General features: G+C 52.7%; 1 protein-coding gene across 3 annotated transcripts in view; it reads left to right on the forward strand.

Moving 5' to 3' along the window:
• Positions 1-19316, forward strand: part of DLGAP4 (DLG associated protein 4) — a 136483-nt gene that overhangs the window by 69915 nt on the left and 47252 nt on the right. Inside the window, exon 1 of one of the 3 annotated variants that reach the window (XM_004746499.2) lies at positions 4103-5116. The exons of the other annotated variants lie outside the window; for them this stretch is intronic. Within the exon in view, the coding sequence (XP_004746556.1) occupies positions 5086-5116 (31 nt within the window). The 5' untranslated portion in view covers positions 4103-5085. Of the gene's footprint in view, positions 1-4102; positions 5117-19316 lie in introns of those variants that run through there. 3 annotated transcript variants of the gene reach the window in all.

Consider the following 19316-nt stretch of genomic DNA (forward strand, 5'->3'; position numbering starts at 1 on the left):
AGCATCATGTAGCAACACCTCCTACCAACTCAGACGTGTGTGTACAAGTGCACCTGACATACATGAACTTGTAGACCCTTAGATCTCTGTATGATACAAAAAGTTACAAAAACACATGCATGAACATACATACATACATGAACTTGTAGACCCTTAGATCTCTGTACGATATGACATACATGAACTTGTAGACCCTTAGATCTCTGTATGGTATGAAAAGTTACGAAAACACATGCACATGGATAGTCCCCACAGGTGCAATACACACGTTATGTCTACATACACCTGCATACACTCACACACATGCGTATCTCTTTCAAGACTCATGCCCCCCGCTACACCTGTGAGGAAATCATGCCCCTAGTAGATTAGAGCCACTGAAAAAATTCATCCTGACATTTACCAGGTCAGCCCTCCCTCGGGTCTCCCAGTGACCACTACATACTTGCTCATCGCTCTACCCTCCGATCCCCTCATGCTCAGCAGGTAAACCCACCTGCCTCACAGGGAAAACCAAAGCCACCAGATTTTCCCATCTGCCCAGAACTGCAGCTGGTCCATACGGAACACTTGTGCTGGGTTAGGAAAGGGCACTCTCCCCAAGACACTTAATTGCCATCTGTTGGAAAATTGTCATGATGTATAATTTTTATTAGAATAAGGTCTTTTTCTGCCATCTGCCACAGATTTGTCATGAGTATATAATTTAATTATGTCTGCCCTGTATGTGGCATCCTTAATCAGTGGAAAACTTGCACAACCATCCATGGCAGTTCTGTGCATAACCACCTCCCTCTACATAGACCCACGCCAACACGCAGGGCCACCCTGTTTCTGCCACTGTTGCCCCACAGGGGTCACTCCTACTCAGAAGTGGTCTCCTCTCCTCAACTCTGTCTGCAGGAAGGGAGAAGTCCAGACCCCAGGTACACACACACACACCCACACACACACTCCTAGGGCTGCATTGAGCCCCCAGGTTGCTGAGGGGTATGAAAGCTCTTCCACACTCGTACATGGGCACATATGGTGGGCATGTATGGATTCAGGCCATATGTGGGCAGGTGGGTGGATGTGGGCGAGGAGTGGTTAGTTATTGAGGCGGTGCGAGCCTGGAAGGGGGAGGGCCCCTCTGGAGTGGCCGTGGGCAGAGCCTGGAGCTGCCCGCCCACCCACTTAGAGCTCACCAGCTTCCCAGCTGCCAGCACCACTGCCACCACTCTTTCTCTCTCTCCCTCCCCCCTTCTGACCCAGATTCCACATTCCAGAAATAGCTCTGGCAGGTGACTGGCAGGCGGGGTCAGCTCCAGCTAGGGCAGCAGGGGAAGCAGTCTGGCTATATATATGAGCCCCTCCCAGCCAAAGGACCCAACTGGAAGGGGCCACAGGGGTGCCATCCCCCCACCCCCCTGTCAGCCCCAGCCTGCCTCCTCTCCCCTTCTGGGAAAGAGAAGAAAGAACAAAGAAGACTCTCCCTCCCACTCCCTCCCTCTGCCCAGCTCCCATTCGTGCTCTTTCTCCTCTCCTCCCTTGCCATGCCTTTCTTCCAGCTTCCTCTGCCCTCTCTCTCACCATCTCAGCCTTCAGTTTGCCTCCTTCAACTCCGTTCCCCTCCCCAGCCCCCCACTTCCTCCCCTCCCAGTTTCTGGCCGTCCTCCCTCCCTGGCCTCCCTTTCTGCATCTCTCCCACTCCTTCAGAACCGCAAGGGAGGCTGTGGCATCCCCCAGGGGCCTGGGTAGCGCCCCCCCCACTCCCACCCCCTAGCTCCTGCCAACTGTGCCCTCTGCACCAGCACGTGATTCCATGTGCATGTGTGTTTACACACACCCCCACCAGGTTACACACATCGGAGGGCTCTCCCTGGTAGTCCTTGAAGCTCTAGGCTGAGCTGGGATAGCTTCCTGGCCTGGGATACATGCTTGCTCCTTACTCAGGAGTCTTGAGATCTAGTTTCCTCTGTTCTGTGTCACTCTGGGGGGTTCCAGCCCCTCCCTATGCTTCAAATTCTCCACCAATGTTGTGAGGTTTGAATTTGAGGACCCCCGCTTCCCCGCCTAAATACCTCCCATCCAAGTCATCCTCTGAGTCCCTTCTTTGTCTCCTCCCCTCTCCCCCAGAATGTTCCCAGTTTCTCCTCTGATTCACTCCCTCCTCCACAGAGGAAGGGAGGCTGACAAAATTCCAGTAAGCAGTCAACCCTCCATTCAGCCTTGTCCTCCCTCCCCCAGGCCTAGCCTTCCACAATCTCTGATTATTACACTACAGGCTCCTGTCAGATTGAACACTCCAGTTCCGGGGGTGTCAGGGCTGAGAGGAACCTCAAAGACCATTGTGTCCAGAGATTGCAAATAGACTTCAGCTCCTGTGTCATCTCTGATCCCTGGAGCCCAAGACTGAGATTTAGTTCAGCAGAGAAGTGTGCCACCATCGATTGGTGATGTCTGCTATGGCCAGAATATTTACACATATCTGACATTCCTGAATTAACCCAGTTTAACCTCTCATATGTATGCATATACACATGTGACAGAAGTCTCTCAAACTACAGCCTACAGAAGGTGAGTGTCTGGTCAAGGTCACCTGGTAGGTCAGGGAGCAGGCAAAACAATAAATAACACATATCAGTATATGATTCATTGGAAAATAGCCCACAGCAAGGGGAAGGGTTGCAGCACAAACAGGATTGTTAGGGTAGCCCTCGTTGAGAAACAGATGTTTAAGCAAAGACTTGGAGAAAGCTGGGGAGGTATGCCAGGGAGGGAGGAGAGGTCCTGGGACAGGAGGGTATCTGGTGCGTTGGAACAGGAGTGGGGTTCCATGGGGCTGGGGCCGAGCAAAACTGAGCCTAGCGTGTCCTCAGGGGTGTCCTAAATTTTCTGAGTCAATTTAAAGATGAATGTTATGTGAATAGCACAGGTGTAGCATAGTGACTGTGATTAGGACAGGGTAAACTAATAATTTCAAAATGCTTAGCACAGTATCTGGCATCAAAACCGCTCAATAATCCTCATTTTCCTTTGTTATTATTATGCCTTTATACAAAAAAGGTTACAGTAATATCAGAAACACTGTATCATCTTATTAAGATTATTTTCTCCATTTTACATTTATTAAAGAGATGTGCAGAGAAGGTAAGGGACTTGCCTAAGTCACCCAGCAAGGCGGGTCCGGCAACAGGAGTTGGGTCTGTGGATGGCAGACGTCCTGTAGGTACAGTCTGGAGAGGTGAGGCTTTAAGGAAACGACTCCATGAGTGGGGGACTACGGGAGAGAAATGGGGAACAGGGAGTTGCCTCGAGACAGGGGAAGGGAATAATTTAGGTCCTTAGAGCCTACTGCACGTTGACCTTCAGGGCATACTGAGTGTGCTGGTTTTCTTTTGCTGAAGAAGAATCGAAGGCTCAGGGAGGCTGAAAGAATAGCTCATACAAGGTCGCGCAGTCCTGGAAAGGGTGAGGCAGGATTCGAACCCAATCGGGAGGGCTCTGAGGACAGCAAAGGGAGGATGGAGAGGAGGTGCCAACTAAAAACACTTAGGACGTAGAGTCCATAGTACTTGAGGTCTAATTTGACCATGCAGGGTTGAGAAGACCGGGTCACCAGGTCAGGATGCTTGCTGGGACCCTCAGTTTCCCCCAGTGACAGCGAGGTATCGCCACGGTGAACTAGGGCGAGCTCGTACCGCTCCTCCCCCGGCAGGGAGCATGCGTCCCGTTCCAGCTGGAACCGGTTTGGCTGGGCGGCTCGAGGGGCGGAGCTCCCGGCGCTCGGGCATGCGCGTGCCGACGTGGGCGCGCGCTCTCTCTCCCCATCAGTCGGCCTGGGCGTGGGCTAGCTAAGCGCGCCCAGCGCTTGCGCACCGGCCAAGCCGCGCGCGCGCGCGCCGGGCCACGTGCCAAGCGGACTCTGCGCGTCCCCGCCCTGCCCGGGAGTCCCGGGAGGCGCGCGCGCGCGGCTGACGCGGGGGGCGGGGCGGGGCGGGGTCGGCACGGGGCTTTAACACGGAGGCCCCGCCCCTCGGGCGTACAAAACCGGAGCCTCGGGCCGGGCCGCGTGAGGGAGGAGGGTGAGTGCCCGCCGCTGGCCGCAGCTGCCGCCGGCCTCGTCCGTCACTCCGTCCGTCTGTCCGGTCCACGCCGTCGCCGCCGCCTCCTCAGCCCGGACGCCCGGGGCCCGCCCAGCGCCGCCCGGAGCAGCCGCGGCCCCGCGAGGAGACGGGCGCCGCCCCCGCCCGGCCCTGCCCCCGCCCTCCTCCCCGTCTGTCCGTCCGTTCGTCCACCCGCCTGCTCGCGCTTCCGTCCTTCTGTCCGGCTGCCAGCCTTCGGGCTGGTCTCCCCGCTCCGTCCGCTTTGTCTCTCCCCGGCTCCCTGTCTCTTTGTCTCTGCCCTCGCGGTGCCTCACAGCCCCTCCCTCGCTCCCCGGTCTCGGGTCCCCCTCAAAGCGGTCCTCTCATCCCTCGGAGCCTCCCTTTCTGGGCGCCCCCATTCCTCGGGACCCGCCCTCACGGTGCCCTCCTGTTTTGGGGGGCCTTTTCTTCAGAACACCGCCCTCACTCCCCCACGACTCCTTTCTCAGCTTCCCTCACATCCTTTGGGGGTCCTCCCTTCCATCTGTCCTCAAATCCCTGCGGTCTTGCCCCTCTCTTAGCCCTCATTTCCTCGGGGTTTTTCCTCTCGGTGCCCCTCATATACGCTGGGACCTCCGAGATCCTTGGGGTCTCTCTCTTGGGACCCCCAAAAGCTCCCCAGCTCCCAGACTTCACCCCTCCCTGCTATCCCTTGGGTTGTCTCTGTGGCTGTGGCTCCTTGTTCTTTCTCAGGTCTCGGTGGCCCCCCAGTTCTGGGGGTCGGGGTCTCCCGCTTTGCTCTCACTGCCTCTGCCCCTGCATCTGTCTCAGTGGCTTCACCACTCATGGCTCTTGTGCTGAAGGCCCCCTTTTGAGCCTGTTCTTTCCCCAGGGCTCTTGGCCCCCTTGCTTTCTCTGCCCCTGCCCCCTGTCTCCCGTGCTCTCTGCTCCCTTGTCTCTCCCTTTCCCGTTTTCTGTCTCTGCCGGTCTCTGGGTCTCTGACCCCACTCTGGCCCTCATGGCTTTGTGTCTGGAGCTCTTGAAGCAATGTGAGTGGTGGGGTGTCCGGGTCGGGCTGGAGTCCGCCCGCACGCTGGCCGCGGCGAGGCTCCATGGGGTTGGCGCTGGGGCTAGGGCTGGCGCTGGGGCAGGAGGCTCTGGAGCCTCCCAACAAAGGGGCAGGGAGGGAGGGGCCAGGCTGTCTGGCAGAGGTGGGAGTGGGGGCGCCTTCTTGCTCGGAGGCTTCTGCTTTAGTTGCTTGAGTGTGTGTGAAGGGTGCCATGGGCTGGACGTCCCGCCCGCTTGGTCCTGCATGGCCTGGCACTTTGTGATCGCTTGTGGGCAGGCCTGGGCTATTTTGGAGCTGGCAGGATGTGATATCACTTGGGTGTTTATTTAGACCTGGCTGGGGGTGGGGGCTGCGTTCTTGCCAACTTGAGTAATGAAATTTTGCAGGGGGGTGCGGCCTTTTAGGCAGCTGGACTGTAGGGTTTGTGGCCGGAGCCTTGCAGGCCACCAGCCTGGGCAGGTGAACAAGGTTATCATGCTGCTTTGGTCTTCCTGAGATTGCCAGGAGGAGGGGAGAGAGTTCTTAGTCTGACCACCCTTGAGTATTCCACTGGATGATCTAAGAACCCGGGGGCTTGATTCCGCCAGCTTCAAGCTGTGTGGGACCTGTGACCTCTCCAAGCCTCAGTTTCTCCATCTGTAAAAGGAATAATTGTGCTAGTCTCACCAGGTTGTCATGAAGACCAAATGAAACGTCTGTAGACATGTGCTGTGAAGTGTTGCTGTGTCTTTGAACTGAGCCCACAGAGGGCAAGCAGCTTGTCCGGGCTACACAGCTAGTTCATGGCAGAGCTAGGACAGGGATCCAGCGCCAGGACTCCCCATCCAGAGTTCTTTACCCTTTGCTCCATTTCCACCTGATTATTCAGGAATATACCTGCCCTTCCAATGGGGCAGGGAGCAAGCGGTCCCTTATTTATAACCTGATTCCTGGTTGCTCTTTGTCAGTTTGTAAAGATAGGCAGGTGTGCATAGCTGGATGTCTGCTCTGGGAGAAAGGTGGATTTTCCATGTTCCATCCCATTGTTTGAGGGTGGGTCCTGCGTGGCCAGAGGCACTTGGGAATGAGGTCAGTCAGTTTGTGGTTGTGAACCTTGCCTGCTTTTCCTGCTTCCCTGTAGGAAAGCAGCTCAGAGAGGCTCCACAGATGGGGGGGGGGGGAGGTGTCTGTTGTCAAGGAGCCTAGGATGTCCTAGAGCTGAAGCAGGAGATCAGCTGTTGTAGCACCCTTGTCTTATGGTTGAGGCCCAGAGAGGCCGGGGACTCCTGGTCCTATTCCATGGCACTGCCTCTAAGGAAGTCACAGTCAGGCTGGTGTCACTTCCCCACTGGTATATAATGACAATTTCCAACATCCATTGACCTCTTACTGTGGGTCCTGTGCTGGACACACTACTCGGACCACGTGCAATAAGGAGGAAGAAGGGCTTGGTCCTTGGCCTGGAAGTAGGGGGCTGGGATTCTGGGCCCCACATTGTACCCACTTTCAGGGAGGCTACTTTCTCTTGGGCTTCAGCTTCCCTATCTGTAAAATGGGAATAAGAATCTTTGTTGTAAAACTGGTTCTGAAATCATAGAATCCCTAAAGAAATTCTGTGAGACAGAATGCCAGGGTTCTATTCCTGGCTATGCTAAGACGCAGTGTGACTTCAGACAAGTGTCCCCCTCTCTGTTATTCTTTCTGCAAAATGAAGGAGCCGGATAGCGTGGTCTCGTAGGTGCTTCCAGCTCTGACATTTCAGGATTCTAAGGTAACTCAGAGGCCACCTATTTGTACCTACATCTCATCTTACCTGTTGAAGGTGTGCTTGATCGCAGAACGAGAGGGAGAATGTTTTGAATGCTGCAGGGTGTGCGCTGATCATGTGTTGTGGGGTTTCAGAGGAGGGAGAGAAATCCTGTGTGGGCAGAGGGTTCAGAAAAGCTTCCAGGGGGAGGCAGTACTGAAGTTGGGCCTCTATACCAGGCATGTTCTACCTCTAAGATAAACTATTACAGGTAGTAGAATTAATGTGGGACTGAGAGCCATAAACAGCTGGTGTTAACTGGTCTCCATCATTCATTCCATGTGTGATCTTGGGCAAGTTACTTTGGGCTTCAAGTTTCCTCATCTGTACTCAAGATAATCATATTTACACTACAGGATTGTGCGGAGGATTAAGTGAGATTATATATTTTAAAAATGCTGAGTACACAGTAGGCACTTAATAAATTCATCTCCCAGGGATATCTGGATCACTTTTTTCTCTGTGGGAACAAGGTAGACCCAGTTTCTCCCCACCTTCCCCCCTCCAGTGACCACCTGGGGGAGGTTCAGGTAACAAGGAGAGCACCTGACTTGTTATAGTAAACACTAAGAGTAATCCTCTAATCTCCCCCACTTGCTCTGTGAGCCATTGTGTAGTCTGTCAGGCGCTTTCCTGGCCATTGTTCCTTAGAACAGTCCTGGGAGGAAATCAGAAACCACTGGTGTTCTCTCTGCTTCACAGGTGAATGGAGAGTAGGGGGCCCAGAGAGGCCCAAGGACCTGTTCAGGGTCCCATAGCATGCCAGTGTCGGGGTGGGCTAGAGCCTAGACCTCTTGGCTTCTTCTCCCACAGCCCACAGCTTTGCTCCAGATGTGTTGCTTCTGTCTGGTAGCCTGCCCCTCAGGCCTCCTTCTCTGGGTCTGGCATCTATTCTGCAGGGGAGGGTTTGCTTGACATTTCCTCAGCCTCTGAGCTCATCCTAAACTTCAACGGGACTAGCTTGAGGCCGGTCGTGGACTGAGTCACCACCTTCCCTGGCTTTCTCATCCTGAGCAGCAGCCAGACACACCCAGAGGGCCGGAGACCTGCTGGTTGTAGGACAGCAGCATGGCAGGCTTTCCTCTCTGAAACTCAGATTGGTTCTAGAATGGCTCTCCCTGGGCTCTTAGGGAGAGGCTGCAGTGGTGGCTCCCCAGAGTGCGGGAAGCATGAGCAACATTGAACAGCTGTTGCCTGGCCTTTTGAGCTCCCAACCTTTATTTGTGCTGTACCCTCCCCCTGTGGTACTTTCTCTACCCCTCCAGGCCCGCATTGTCAAATGCCACCACCTCCTCCGGAAGTCTCTGATTGCTGCTCTCACTCTCTCTTGAGTCAAACAGACTGTGAATTCTGCCCCAGGTCCACACTTGCTGAAAAGTGGTCACTTCCCCTCTTGGTGCCTCAGTTTCCTAATATGTATAAAAAACTCAGGTTGCTTATCATTATAAAGTTTAGGTTCCCAGGCTCCATCCCCGGAGAGTCTCCTTCGGCAGGTCCAGGGGCAGGAATCAACTTTACAAGTCCAGCCCTCTGGAGGAGTCTGATGCGGAGATCCTGTGGGCTGCACCCTGGGAAAAGCTGAACTGAGAGTTTTCCTGGGTTTATATCACAGCTTGGTTCGTCCCCACTGTGTGACCTAGGATTGATCAACTTTCTGCACCTCTGTTTTCTTTTGTCCTGTTGGGATGGAAATCCCTTCCTCCCAGGTTGCCAGGAGGGCGAGTACTCATGTAGTAAAGGCCCCTCAAGAAATGGAAATCTTTGTGCTCTGCTTCCATTTACCACGTGTCAGGGACTGTGCTGGGTGTTTTATAGCATGATCTGACTGTGTTACTGTAGCAATCCCATGACGCAGATACCGGTATTTTCCCCCATTTTACAGATGAGGAAATTGGCTCCTCCTCATCTTTGTTTTGGGCAGGGTTGGTTGTTTCCAGAAGCAAGGTGCCCTTCCCTTGCTCAACCCTGGCAGCAGACACTGTCGGACCTGGCCAGGGTGAGGGCTGTGGAATTGAACACCTGGGCAGGAATGCAATCCAGTCGTCAACAGGAATTTAATGAGGTTGATGATGTGTGCAGGCTGAGTGCCTCTCAGATTCCCAGGTTTCCCGGTCCTGGCTGTGGCTGCTTCCTCTCCCTCAGGTTGTACTGGAATCAGCCGGTTCCTCCCCCATCCACTCCTGGGAAGGAAGGCTACCTTAAAAACAAATAATATCTGTATTTTCTACAGCTAAAAGATCAATGTTTCTTGTTTCACAGTGAGGAAACAGGCCTAGGTAAGGGGAAGGACAGGGACATGCCTAGGATCCCAAACCAAGGCCATGCCAGGGCTGGGCAAGAACCATAGCCCTGTCTGCCCACCTCGGTCTCCATTTCTCTGTATCATGGGCCTGGGTTGGCCAGTGGAGAGGGGGAACACTGAGGTTTGGTTCTGGGAAGTTTTCTCATGGGGCAAGAGCAGGAGAAGTGGTCCTGAGTGTCTGGAGCTAGGATTGGCTCAGCCTGGAGCCAGATGGGCTTGGAAAGCGCTTTCCCTCCCAGCCCTGGGCCAGGCTCTGAGAGGATGGGAAAGAACAGACAGGGCCTCTGCTCCTGGGAACTTATGGTCTGACAAGGGAGACAAGGCCTACAATTATGAGAGACTGTGTGACAGTCTGTAATTAAGTGTCTGCTGAGGAAAAGCATTGTTTGAGAAGGAAGAAGTGAGTGTGTGCCAGAGGAAACAAGAGCCCTCTTGAGGGGGGCTGGATTTGCAGAGACAGAGGGTGGGGCTGACATTCTAGGGAATGGTTTGTGCAAAGGCAGGGGTGTGGAGGCTGGAAGGTAAGCATGTATTTAGGGAAACAGTGAGTGGACTGATTTTGCTGATGCATCAGGACTCTGGATGAAAAATCTGGGAGGGGCCAGGAAGTTGTAGGCAGCATTGAACATCAGCGGAGAAGCAGAGGCTTTGGGGAGCCATGGACCATTTTAGAGCAGGGGTAGCCCAAGTGGAGAATTTTCTTTTCAAGAAGGTAAATCAGGCTGGGTGAATTGGGATGAATAAAAATGGTGACAGGGAGGAAGCCTCCCAAGCATCCAGGTAAAAGAAGAGCATTAGGTGTGGGGTGGAGCCAGGAAAAGACAGTTGGGGTCGCAGAGGGTGCTGTGCCCCTTAGAGAGCCCATTCAGGGACTTAGGGGCCAGAGGGAAAGATGTTGGGTGTTGCTGCTTTGGGGGAGGAAATACTAGTCTAAGCAAATTGCTTGTACACCTGCTCTATGCCAGGCTCTCTGCCAGGGCCTCTGTGGATGCTGTCGGAAACCCTTACACCAAGCCAGAGGCAAGTGTACCCTGTTACAGATAAGGAAAATGTGGCTCAGACCCAGGGCTGACTCTCTGCAAATCCTGACTCTTCCCATAGTTCAGCTCTGGTTTTCAGAAAGGAAACTCTTATTATTAGGGTCCCAGGAATAATCTGAGCCTTCTTGCCCCTTGAAATGGGGACACACAAATACCTCCCCTAAAGCCTATAAGCCTTTACTTTCTAAAGATCTGGAGAATTGGGACTGGGTGCCCATTTAGACTTTCTTTAAGGTAGGAGAGTCAGGGAAGCAAGGGGCCTTCACATCTTCAGTCTCCTCCCCAGGCTGTGAGCAGCCTTCAGAGTCAGACCTCATACGTATCTAGTCCAACAAGGGGCACATCCGTGACTAGGTCCATTGGGATTCTCAGCCAGCCGCCACCAGAGAGGGTGTTCCTTTGCCCAGCCAGAGGAATCCACCACCCACAAAGGCAGGAAGGGACTTGTCCGACTTGTCCCAGGTTGCTCTTGGCATTGGAGAGTCAGGTGATGGAGCCCAGTTCCCATTTCCCGGGCTGCAGCCAGGGGTACCTCCTGGGCAGAGAGAAGGGGAAGGGAACCGGTCCTTACTAAGTGGCTTCCGTGGGAGGCCGCAAGGGTTGGTCCCAGTGTGCAGGTAGGAAATGGATGGCTTGGCCAGTCATTCTCCTCTGCGTGTCCCCCTGAGCTGGGCCTGGGTCATGAGGCAGAGTCACCACATGGCAGGCGCAGCCTCTGAACTCTGCTCCCCTCCCTGCCCCTCCTTTGCCTCCAGTAAACACCCGCAGGATCCATATGCCAGTCTACTTGGGCAGAGGCCAACTGTAGGCAAGATCGGATTGTAAGTGCAGCCCTCTTTTTCATACCAAAATCTAGACCGAGCTTTGAATGAGGGATTTTTGTGCTCCTTTCAAACAGACACAGCCTGAGAAAATACTATTCAGACATTGAAACAGTGGAGTAGAGTGGCCTGGACTGTTCCTTTCAAGTGTAATCATTCATTTGAGTAATTTTTTACTGTTTGGCCCGTGCTTTCTCAGAAATTTGACCCTTCGCACATATATTCCTTTTTCTATCTTACTTTCAGCATCTTGGTTCTGAATCCTTACTGTTTGTTTAGCCTGTTTTTGATTTGCAAAGCACTTTCATCCACCTTATCCTGGTAGATCTTCTACCACCCTGGGAGGTCGTTACTACACTTGTCCTCCTTGTTTTGCAGAAAATGACTTGACCAAGATCACGTTGGTATTCACGGGCTGAGCTGCTTGTTTATTCCGCAAATACTGAAGCGCCTGCTGAGGACCAGGCAGTGAGCTGGCAGTGGCAAGCAGAGCAGGCTAGAGATGGGGTCACTCACCCCAGTGTTCACAGCATCCATGAGGCCTAGTCAGGACCTCCCCCGGCACTCCTGACCTGCACGCTGGGCCCTTTCCTCTGCAGACCCCTGTAGTTTGAGCCTGTGGCTTAGAGCTGGACTATCATAGCCCATGAGCCCTCAGCCTAGAGCATCGTGGTAAAGCTAGCCAAGGCGACAGTCTCTGCAAACTGAACTTCAGAAGTGACAAAAGAGGCCTTCAGTAATGACTTAATTATTAATTAGAAGGTGAGGAAGGGCATCTCAGCAGAAGGCCATCTGCTCCTCCTCTTTGGAGGGGTCAGAAGGATGGCGGGGAAAGTCGCCTGAAGGCTGCTGTGCCTAAGATCCTGGCCTGAATTTTCTCTGTCCTCCAAATATTTGATTACAGTCTACACAGGTGTGGAGCCCTGTGGCCATGTGCTGAGCTGGGGGCCCTCGGTTGCCTCCTTTAATATTAAATGAGATGAAATAAAGGCAGATCCTAGGATTTCTGGCCCTGCCCCCTCAGGTCCCATGAGTGGGAACCAAGTGTAAGAGAGGTAGGGACTTGCCAACATCTCCTACTGAAAGAAACAATCCTGCCTCTGCCCCTGTCTTACCGGTCTGGCATCGTTTCCCCACTGTTCCCTGTAGGAACTCTCAGCTGAACCTGTTCCACATTCAGAGCTCTCTTCAGGGGCTCTTCTATACCTTAAGGCCAAGTTTTTCCTGAGTCTTCCTTGACATTCCCCCCCTGCCCGGAGCCCTGTAGTGTCCAGGCTGCCTCCGCCTGCTCTCAGAGGTTGGCCACCTGTTCTAGAAGGTGAGAGCGGCAGCCTTTGAGGAGACTTCAAAATCCAGATGCCTGGGCCCTTCCCCCAGGGACTTTGATCCCTGAGCCATAGAGAGAGATTTCTGTAGGTAAGCATTTTACTGGAGTTATTTTTGTGTATAGGAATTGTGTTTTTATTGAAAAAGCAACACATTTATCTGTTTAAACACTTCAAACTCTGTAGAAAAAAAGTGCCCAGTGGAAAATATCTCTTCCACCTTCCATTCCTAGAAAATCAGTGTGAACAATCTTGATGTGTCCTTCCAGAAATACTCTTCATATGCAGGCAACTGTGTCAATAACATCCTTTTTTATTGCACAAACAGTGGCATATTCTGTCCCTGCAGCCTATTGTTCTGTACTTTATCTTTTTTTTTTTAAGATTTTATTTATTTATTTGACAGATCACAAGTAGGCAGAGAGGCAGACGGGGTGGGGGGTGGGGGGAGCAGGCTCCCCGCTGAGCAGAGAGCCCGAAGCGGGGCTCGATCCCAGGACCCTCATATCATGACCTGAGCCGAAGGCAGAGGCTTAACCCACTGAGCCACCCAGGCACCCCTACTTTATCGTCTTTATGCAAGTCTATCTCTGCTGTGGATGCACAGGTCCATGGCCCCCTTTTCCATGACTGTGTGACAGCCGCGCCGATGGATGGTGTCTGCTTGTCCTCTGCTGGAGGGCATTTCCATTGTTTCCGGTCTCACAGCTGTGAGCAGTGCTGTAGCGTGCACCCTTCCCCACTTATGTGTACGTGGGTGACCTGCATGAAATCGTCACAAAGAGTCTGTGCACCTAACATTTTGTGAAATATTTTGAATCGCCTTCTTTTGCATCCTGAAAATGGGTCTTTTTTAAAAAGTACCCTGCCTTCCCTAGGTTCAGGTTCATTTCCTTAGTTAAGAACGGACTATTCTATTTCAGCCCAGACAAGGGAAGGGGGTTGGCCAGTGTACCTCAGCAGTCCTCAGCCAATGAGGTATTTCCAGAGTAAGGTGCAGGTGAGAGGAATTGAGGAATGAAGGGAAGAAATGGGCTGGAGGGGACTCTGTTACAGGTACCTGGGGACTTGTTGATGACTTGGTCTCCAGGGAGAAGCATATTCCCCCCGCCCACCCCCCCTTCCCCGCCCACACTGCATCCTCCCTCTGGCTTGGGCTGCACCTGCTTGGCAGCTGCTGGGCCAGCAAACTCATTCATTCAGCAAATACTTACTGAGCTCCTGAATCCCATGTAGGCTGGGCCATTGTGTCCCTGGCCTTCTCTGAGCCTCAGTTTGTTTGTTTTTTTCATCTGAAAAGTGGGGAGGTTCATCCATGCCTTTCTAATGTCCTCAGGCTAGGGGCAAGATGTGGTAAGCCAGCCAGTGGAGAACCCCCATAAAATAGATTATAGTGGTCTTAGCTCGACACTGTGCCAGGCATCCTGGAGTTGTGGAGTCTGATGTTTGTTCCAGTCCTGGGTGGGCTGCCGTCGGTCTTAGCAGATGGCCTGGGCTGCCGTCAGATTAGGAGTGTGGGGGGCAGCTGTTGGTGGATGGCTCTACTTGCCATGCCAGGACAGGCAGACTCATGCCTAGGATGCATCTGCTCTGCCCTGGCATGCTGGAACTCTCCAGGGCCCACTTAGGATGAAGGTGATCAGATGACAGGTCAGGAAGAGGTAGGCAAGGAGGGTCCCTACACCGAGGCCAGTTATTTTGTTTTGTTTTGTTTTTAAAGATTCCACCTATCTGATAGATAGAGATCACAAGTAGGCAGAGGCAGAGAGAGAGGGGAGGAAGCAGGCTCCCTGCCGAGCAGAGAGCCCTATGCAGGGCTCGATCCCAGGACCCTGGGATCATGACCTGAGCCGAAGGCAGAGGCTTTAACCCACTGAGCCACCCAGGAGCCCCCCGAGGCCAGTTTTGTCTCTTCCAGGCCAACAGGAAGGTCTTTTAGTGTCCCCCACGGGGCATTTCTGTAGCTCCCTTTCAGCCTTCAGCGATGATAGGGATGAGGAAGGAGAAGTTCTGTAATTTTTCCAGTTCAAATTGACTAGTTTAAAATCACGAGCCTAGTTCCTCCCTCCCATTTTATCAATGGGAGTTGAGGGCCTCCTCCTAGGTGAGTGGGCAGCCTTATTACTGGAATTAGAAGCCAGGGGTTCAGCCCTCCTAGGCCTTACCTCTCCCCATCTTTCCCACATCGTCCCAGTCTTTAGTTTCACTTTGGGGTTAAAAACCAAAGTGAAAGAGAAAGGCAAAGCCGGAAGCAGCTGCTTCAGACCCAGCCCAGGCTGGGATTGGCCCTGGGGTACCCAGGCCGATCTGGCCTCCCTGGAGGAGGGAGGCCTCTTCTCCCTCTTGCTCTGAAGCCCCGGCAGGGGCAGGAGCTAGTAGGGCCCCTCGGGATAGGCGCCAGGCTACAGACAGGCGGTGGCGTTTTGGCCTGCCTCTGTCTGGGAGACGGCCAGTCGGACGGGTTCCCTGGTGAAAGTCAGCCTTACCCGGGTGTGGCCACAGGTGAGGAGCCTTTTAAACTCCCGTCCTTCCGGGGCAGGGCTGAGCTGGGCCTGTGCTGGCCTGGGGAAGAAATCCTGGCTTCCCAAAACCAGCTTTCACAGAACAGTTCCACTCCCTGAAGGTAAGAGCTAGGGCCCTGTCTCCACTGTGAAGACTTTTAAACTTTCGGTCACTGTGGGGTGGGCACTTACCTCAACTCCTGGCGGTTTCATAAAGACCCAGGCAACCCAGGCAACCTTGGTTCCAGTCCCAGTCCCCAAAACTTGGAGAGGATAGGGGTTGGGGGAGCAGGAGGCATGGCTTCTTCCTGAGTTTTAGGTAACCTCAGGCTCTCCAGCTCTGGACTTCGGATTCCCTGTTGGTTTCTTGGCAGGAGGAGTTCTTTCCAGCTCTGCTGCTCAGTTCAGTCAGTTTTGGTGCCTTGGAAGCTAGCGAGTGCTTCACACCTGATTTGGTTGGTCTGTGTATGTCGAAGATTAGCTGTTATCTAACTCGATGAGTTCTTGAGCTCCTATTTCTCTGTGCTTTTTCTAAGAAAATTCTCAGCCTTGCCAAAGCAGATACAGTATCAATTTTGTTGTTTCAACAAATACAGTTTCTGTGTTCTCTTGTCTGCATAATCACAAGATCCCCAGACACAGCCATTTTGGTTCAGGGCTGCTCCCTGAGGGCCCACGCTGTGCCCAGGTTGGGTGATCGACCAGGCAGCCCTCAGTGAAGGACTGCACTGATGATCCACCCCTAGCCGTGCCGCCTCTATGGAAGGCAGAAAGCGGGCATGGATAAGGCCCAGCTGGAAGGCTGAGCCAGGCCAGGGGGGAGGAGCCCACACCCCAGAGGTCTCATAGACCCGTGGTCAGGAGCTTAGCTCTGATGTCGTGTTGCTGGGGTTTAGGTCCTGCGCCACCACCTAGAGCTATGAGACCTTGAGCAAGTTCTTTAACCTCTCCAGGCCTCAGTTTCTCTGCTTGCAAAATAGAGATAATATTACTGACATTAGTTTCAGTGTGCGGACAAGAGAAAAGTGTGTGTAATGCACTGAGCCCAGTATCTGGTACAGAGGAACCACTGAAAAAAATGTTAGCTGCTGCTGTTATATCCCAGGGGAGAGCGAAGACTTGAAATAGCTAAAGACTGTCCATCTCCCATGCCTGGAGAGTTGTAGGTGGACTGGATGGGGTGTTTGGACGGACATCAAGTTATTGTTTGCCAAGTACAGGGCTCTGATGGGGACTCTGGCTGAATCAAGGCAGGCTTTCAAGAGGAGGTGGCCTTCAAAACCTCAGAAGCTGGGTAGGATCCAGGTGGACAGAGATTTTAAAGGCAAGACACCCTCACTGCCTGGGGTATGGGTGTGTCCGGGGTAGGGAAGAAAAAGGTGCTGTGGTTGGGACAAGGATGGCAAGGGTTGGCTGCCCAGGGGCCAGGAGAGCCGAGATCAAGCCAGAATGCCTGCCAAGGGCCATTAGAGTTCCTCGGGCTCTCATGCCAGAGCTTGTCTCTGGAGGGTCATCAGTCCTGCAGCCAGTTTCCTGCTGGGGCCCATTATTGAGTGCACTGTGAATAGATTGTGAATTCCAGGCTCTCCTCGAAATTTCTTGCCTTCCCTGTCTTCCTACACTTCATGACATGGTATTGCCCTGCACGGGGGTGTGGTAGCCATCTGGAGGTGCCTTCCTGCCTGCCTGGGGGCAGTTGTGGGCCAGGGTTGGGGAGGAGGAGTGGGGCTTCTCTGACAGCACCCGTGAAAGCCCGCCGCCTCCTCCGCTCCTGCTGCCCTGGTGGTTTCCTTAGAGGGGACACGCAAAGCAGCCCACAGGAACGTGGTGGGAGGTGGGTCTGGGTTCATCCCAGCCGGTTCCGACCTGCAAACAGCCATCACCTCTCTTTCCAAAGGGTCAGCCATTCCTGTGCTCAGAGAGCCAGGTGGTGAGCCGAGGGAGGGGTGGGAACAAGACACACTTGGTAGCTTTCCTCAAGGAGCTTCCATCCAGCTTGGAGTCCCCATCCCAGCAGGTGACAAATACACAAGATATTGTCTGCTTGCGACAAGAGCCCCAGAGGAAACAAATAGATGCTGAGAGGGCCATATTCAGAGAGGATGGGGATGGCATGTCTGGAAGGTGAGGTGGCCAGTGAGAAAGAGGCAGCCAGGGGCAGAGTGGGAACCGCAGGGGGGTCAGGACCCTTAGGTGGAAAGTGTTTAGCAGGGGCGCCTGCTTGGCTCAGTTATTAAATATCGGCCTTCGGCTGAGGTCATGATCCCAGGGTCCTGGGATTGAGCCCCACATTGGGCTCCTGCTCAGCAGGGAGTCTGCTGCTCCTTCTCCCTCTGCCCTGCCCCCCACGCCCACCCCTGCTTGTGCCGGTGCTTGCTCTCTTGTGCGTGCGCATGCGCGGTCTCTCTCTAATAAGTAAAATAAAAAGTAAGTGCTTAGCATATTGAAGAAACAAAGAGAGTTCCGTTGTATCATTCTGTCGAGTGGTCTGCAAGGTCAGTCAGGGCCTCGTCATCTCAGCGACCTTGTTCGCTCTGAAGCAGACAACTCTTCTTGCCCGGTAGGAGCCAGAGGTGTCAGTGGGTTAAGAGGTATTTTGCTTTTGTTTTAAAAATTAACATCAGAACTCCCAAATGCTTACCTTCTGATTGGTTTCCATCCTGGTGCTAAGTCATCAAGAAAAGGCTTTTTTTATTTACTGCTCATGTCCTCTCACACACTGCCTCACAGTTCACAAAGCTTTGTTGCATCTGTTGGCAGTTTGTTGCAGGTTGCAGTTACTATTGCTGTTTTTAGACGTGATGGAATGGGGAGGTTGAGTGACTTGCCTAAAGTCACACAGCTTAATCAAGATTTAAAGTTTTGGTTCACTGTTCTCTTCTGCCACACTACTGTGTAGGGAGGCCAAAGCAGAAGTTTCTATTTCTTTTTAGCAAGGGTGCAATTCTAAAATCACAGTTTAAAAAGTTTTGGTATAGAATGATACACTAGTAACTGTGTCCAGGCAATGAGATTAGAATGACCCCCGCCTCCATTTTCTATAGTTACTTCTTTTTTTATTTAAGCTTTGTATTTCCACACACACTCCCATCCACCTCATTTCCAAGGTTCTGAGACCAGTATATCCATGACTGGCATCAAGGGACCTCTGATCTTCCTTATTTTCTATTTGAATTTTGTCTTCTGGTTTCTCTTTCTTGAATGTCAGAAAAGAGATTGCAGGCAGATTTTAGATCAGCCCCTGCTCACAAACATCTTTAACTCAAGGCAGAAATTTTTTGAATTCATGGTTATAGTAGTTTTAAATATTTTATTCTGTACCTTTTGGATTTGGGTTGTAAAACAGCAGTTTGATAATTGGGCTCATTTGTAAGGAATCCCTTAGTAGACTCCTCACTAGCGCCCCCCCATTCTTAAGCTATTTGGGATAAAATGCACGGAACAACAGTTTACCGTCTTACCTGTTTTGAAGTGTACAGTTCAGTGGCAGAAAGTACCATCACGTGTTGCCCCACCTCCATCCCCAGAACTCTTTCCGTCTTGCAAAACTGAAACTCTTCACCTATTAAACAGTAGCTCCGCATTCTGGCACTACCCACCCCCACCCGCCCCCCTGCCCAAAGCCCTTGGCAACCACCATTCTACTTTGTCTCTTGGATTCAACTCCTCCAGGTGCCTCATTCACAAGCCCGTCTTAGGAGGATGTATTTGAAAAGGGGGTTATGTGATATCTCTGAACAATGAAGTCTTTGGGTGGGGATTAATTCTCCCAGTTAAAGCACACTACTACTCACAGCATCATGTAACCACGTTCCAGCAGAGTTAACAGACTGATCAATCCTCCTGAGAGGCCCAAGGTGGCTGCGTGGAGCCTGACCACAGCCCCCCTGTGGAGGCAGAATAAGAGGTTGGGGAAGTAATCGTAGGACCCAGGCACAGTTCCTCAATTAGCTGCTTACCTGCTGTGGGATTTGGGCCAAGTCCCTCCTCTTCTCTGAGCCTCGTCTTCCTCCTCTGAGAAATGGGACAATATCTCCTATCATGTGGACATCCCCAAATCAGTGAGGTATAGATAGTGGACTTGCCTTGGCAGTCTTGAGAATTCTAGCGCAGTGTTTGATTGTGATTAAATGCAAGGGAAATGAAACTTCTGATCCCCGTGGTACAGAAGCAGTAGAGACTTAGAAGTGGCGTGACTGGCCTGAGGCCACTCGGCAGTTGGCATTGACCCTGCGCTGAAACCAGCCACCCTCGCTTACAAGCTACAGCTACTGCAGGCTCCTCGTTGGTCATTCTTTTGATGGGCAGGAGACCTTGAAACGGAGAGTTGCTTTCCCATCTTACTGGGCTTAAAACATTGCCCAAGAAACTCTCTTATTAGCAGGCCTGCAGGGGAGGACGAGGG

This window comes from Mustela putorius, unplaced genomic scaffold, assembly GCF_011764305.1.
Source record: "Mustela putorius furo isolate JIRA1106 unplaced genomic scaffold, ASM1176430v1.1 tig00000743_pilon_pilon_pilon, whole genome shotgun sequence".
Lineage (NCBI taxonomy): Eukaryota > Metazoa > Chordata > Mammalia > Carnivora > Mustelidae > Mustela > Mustela putorius.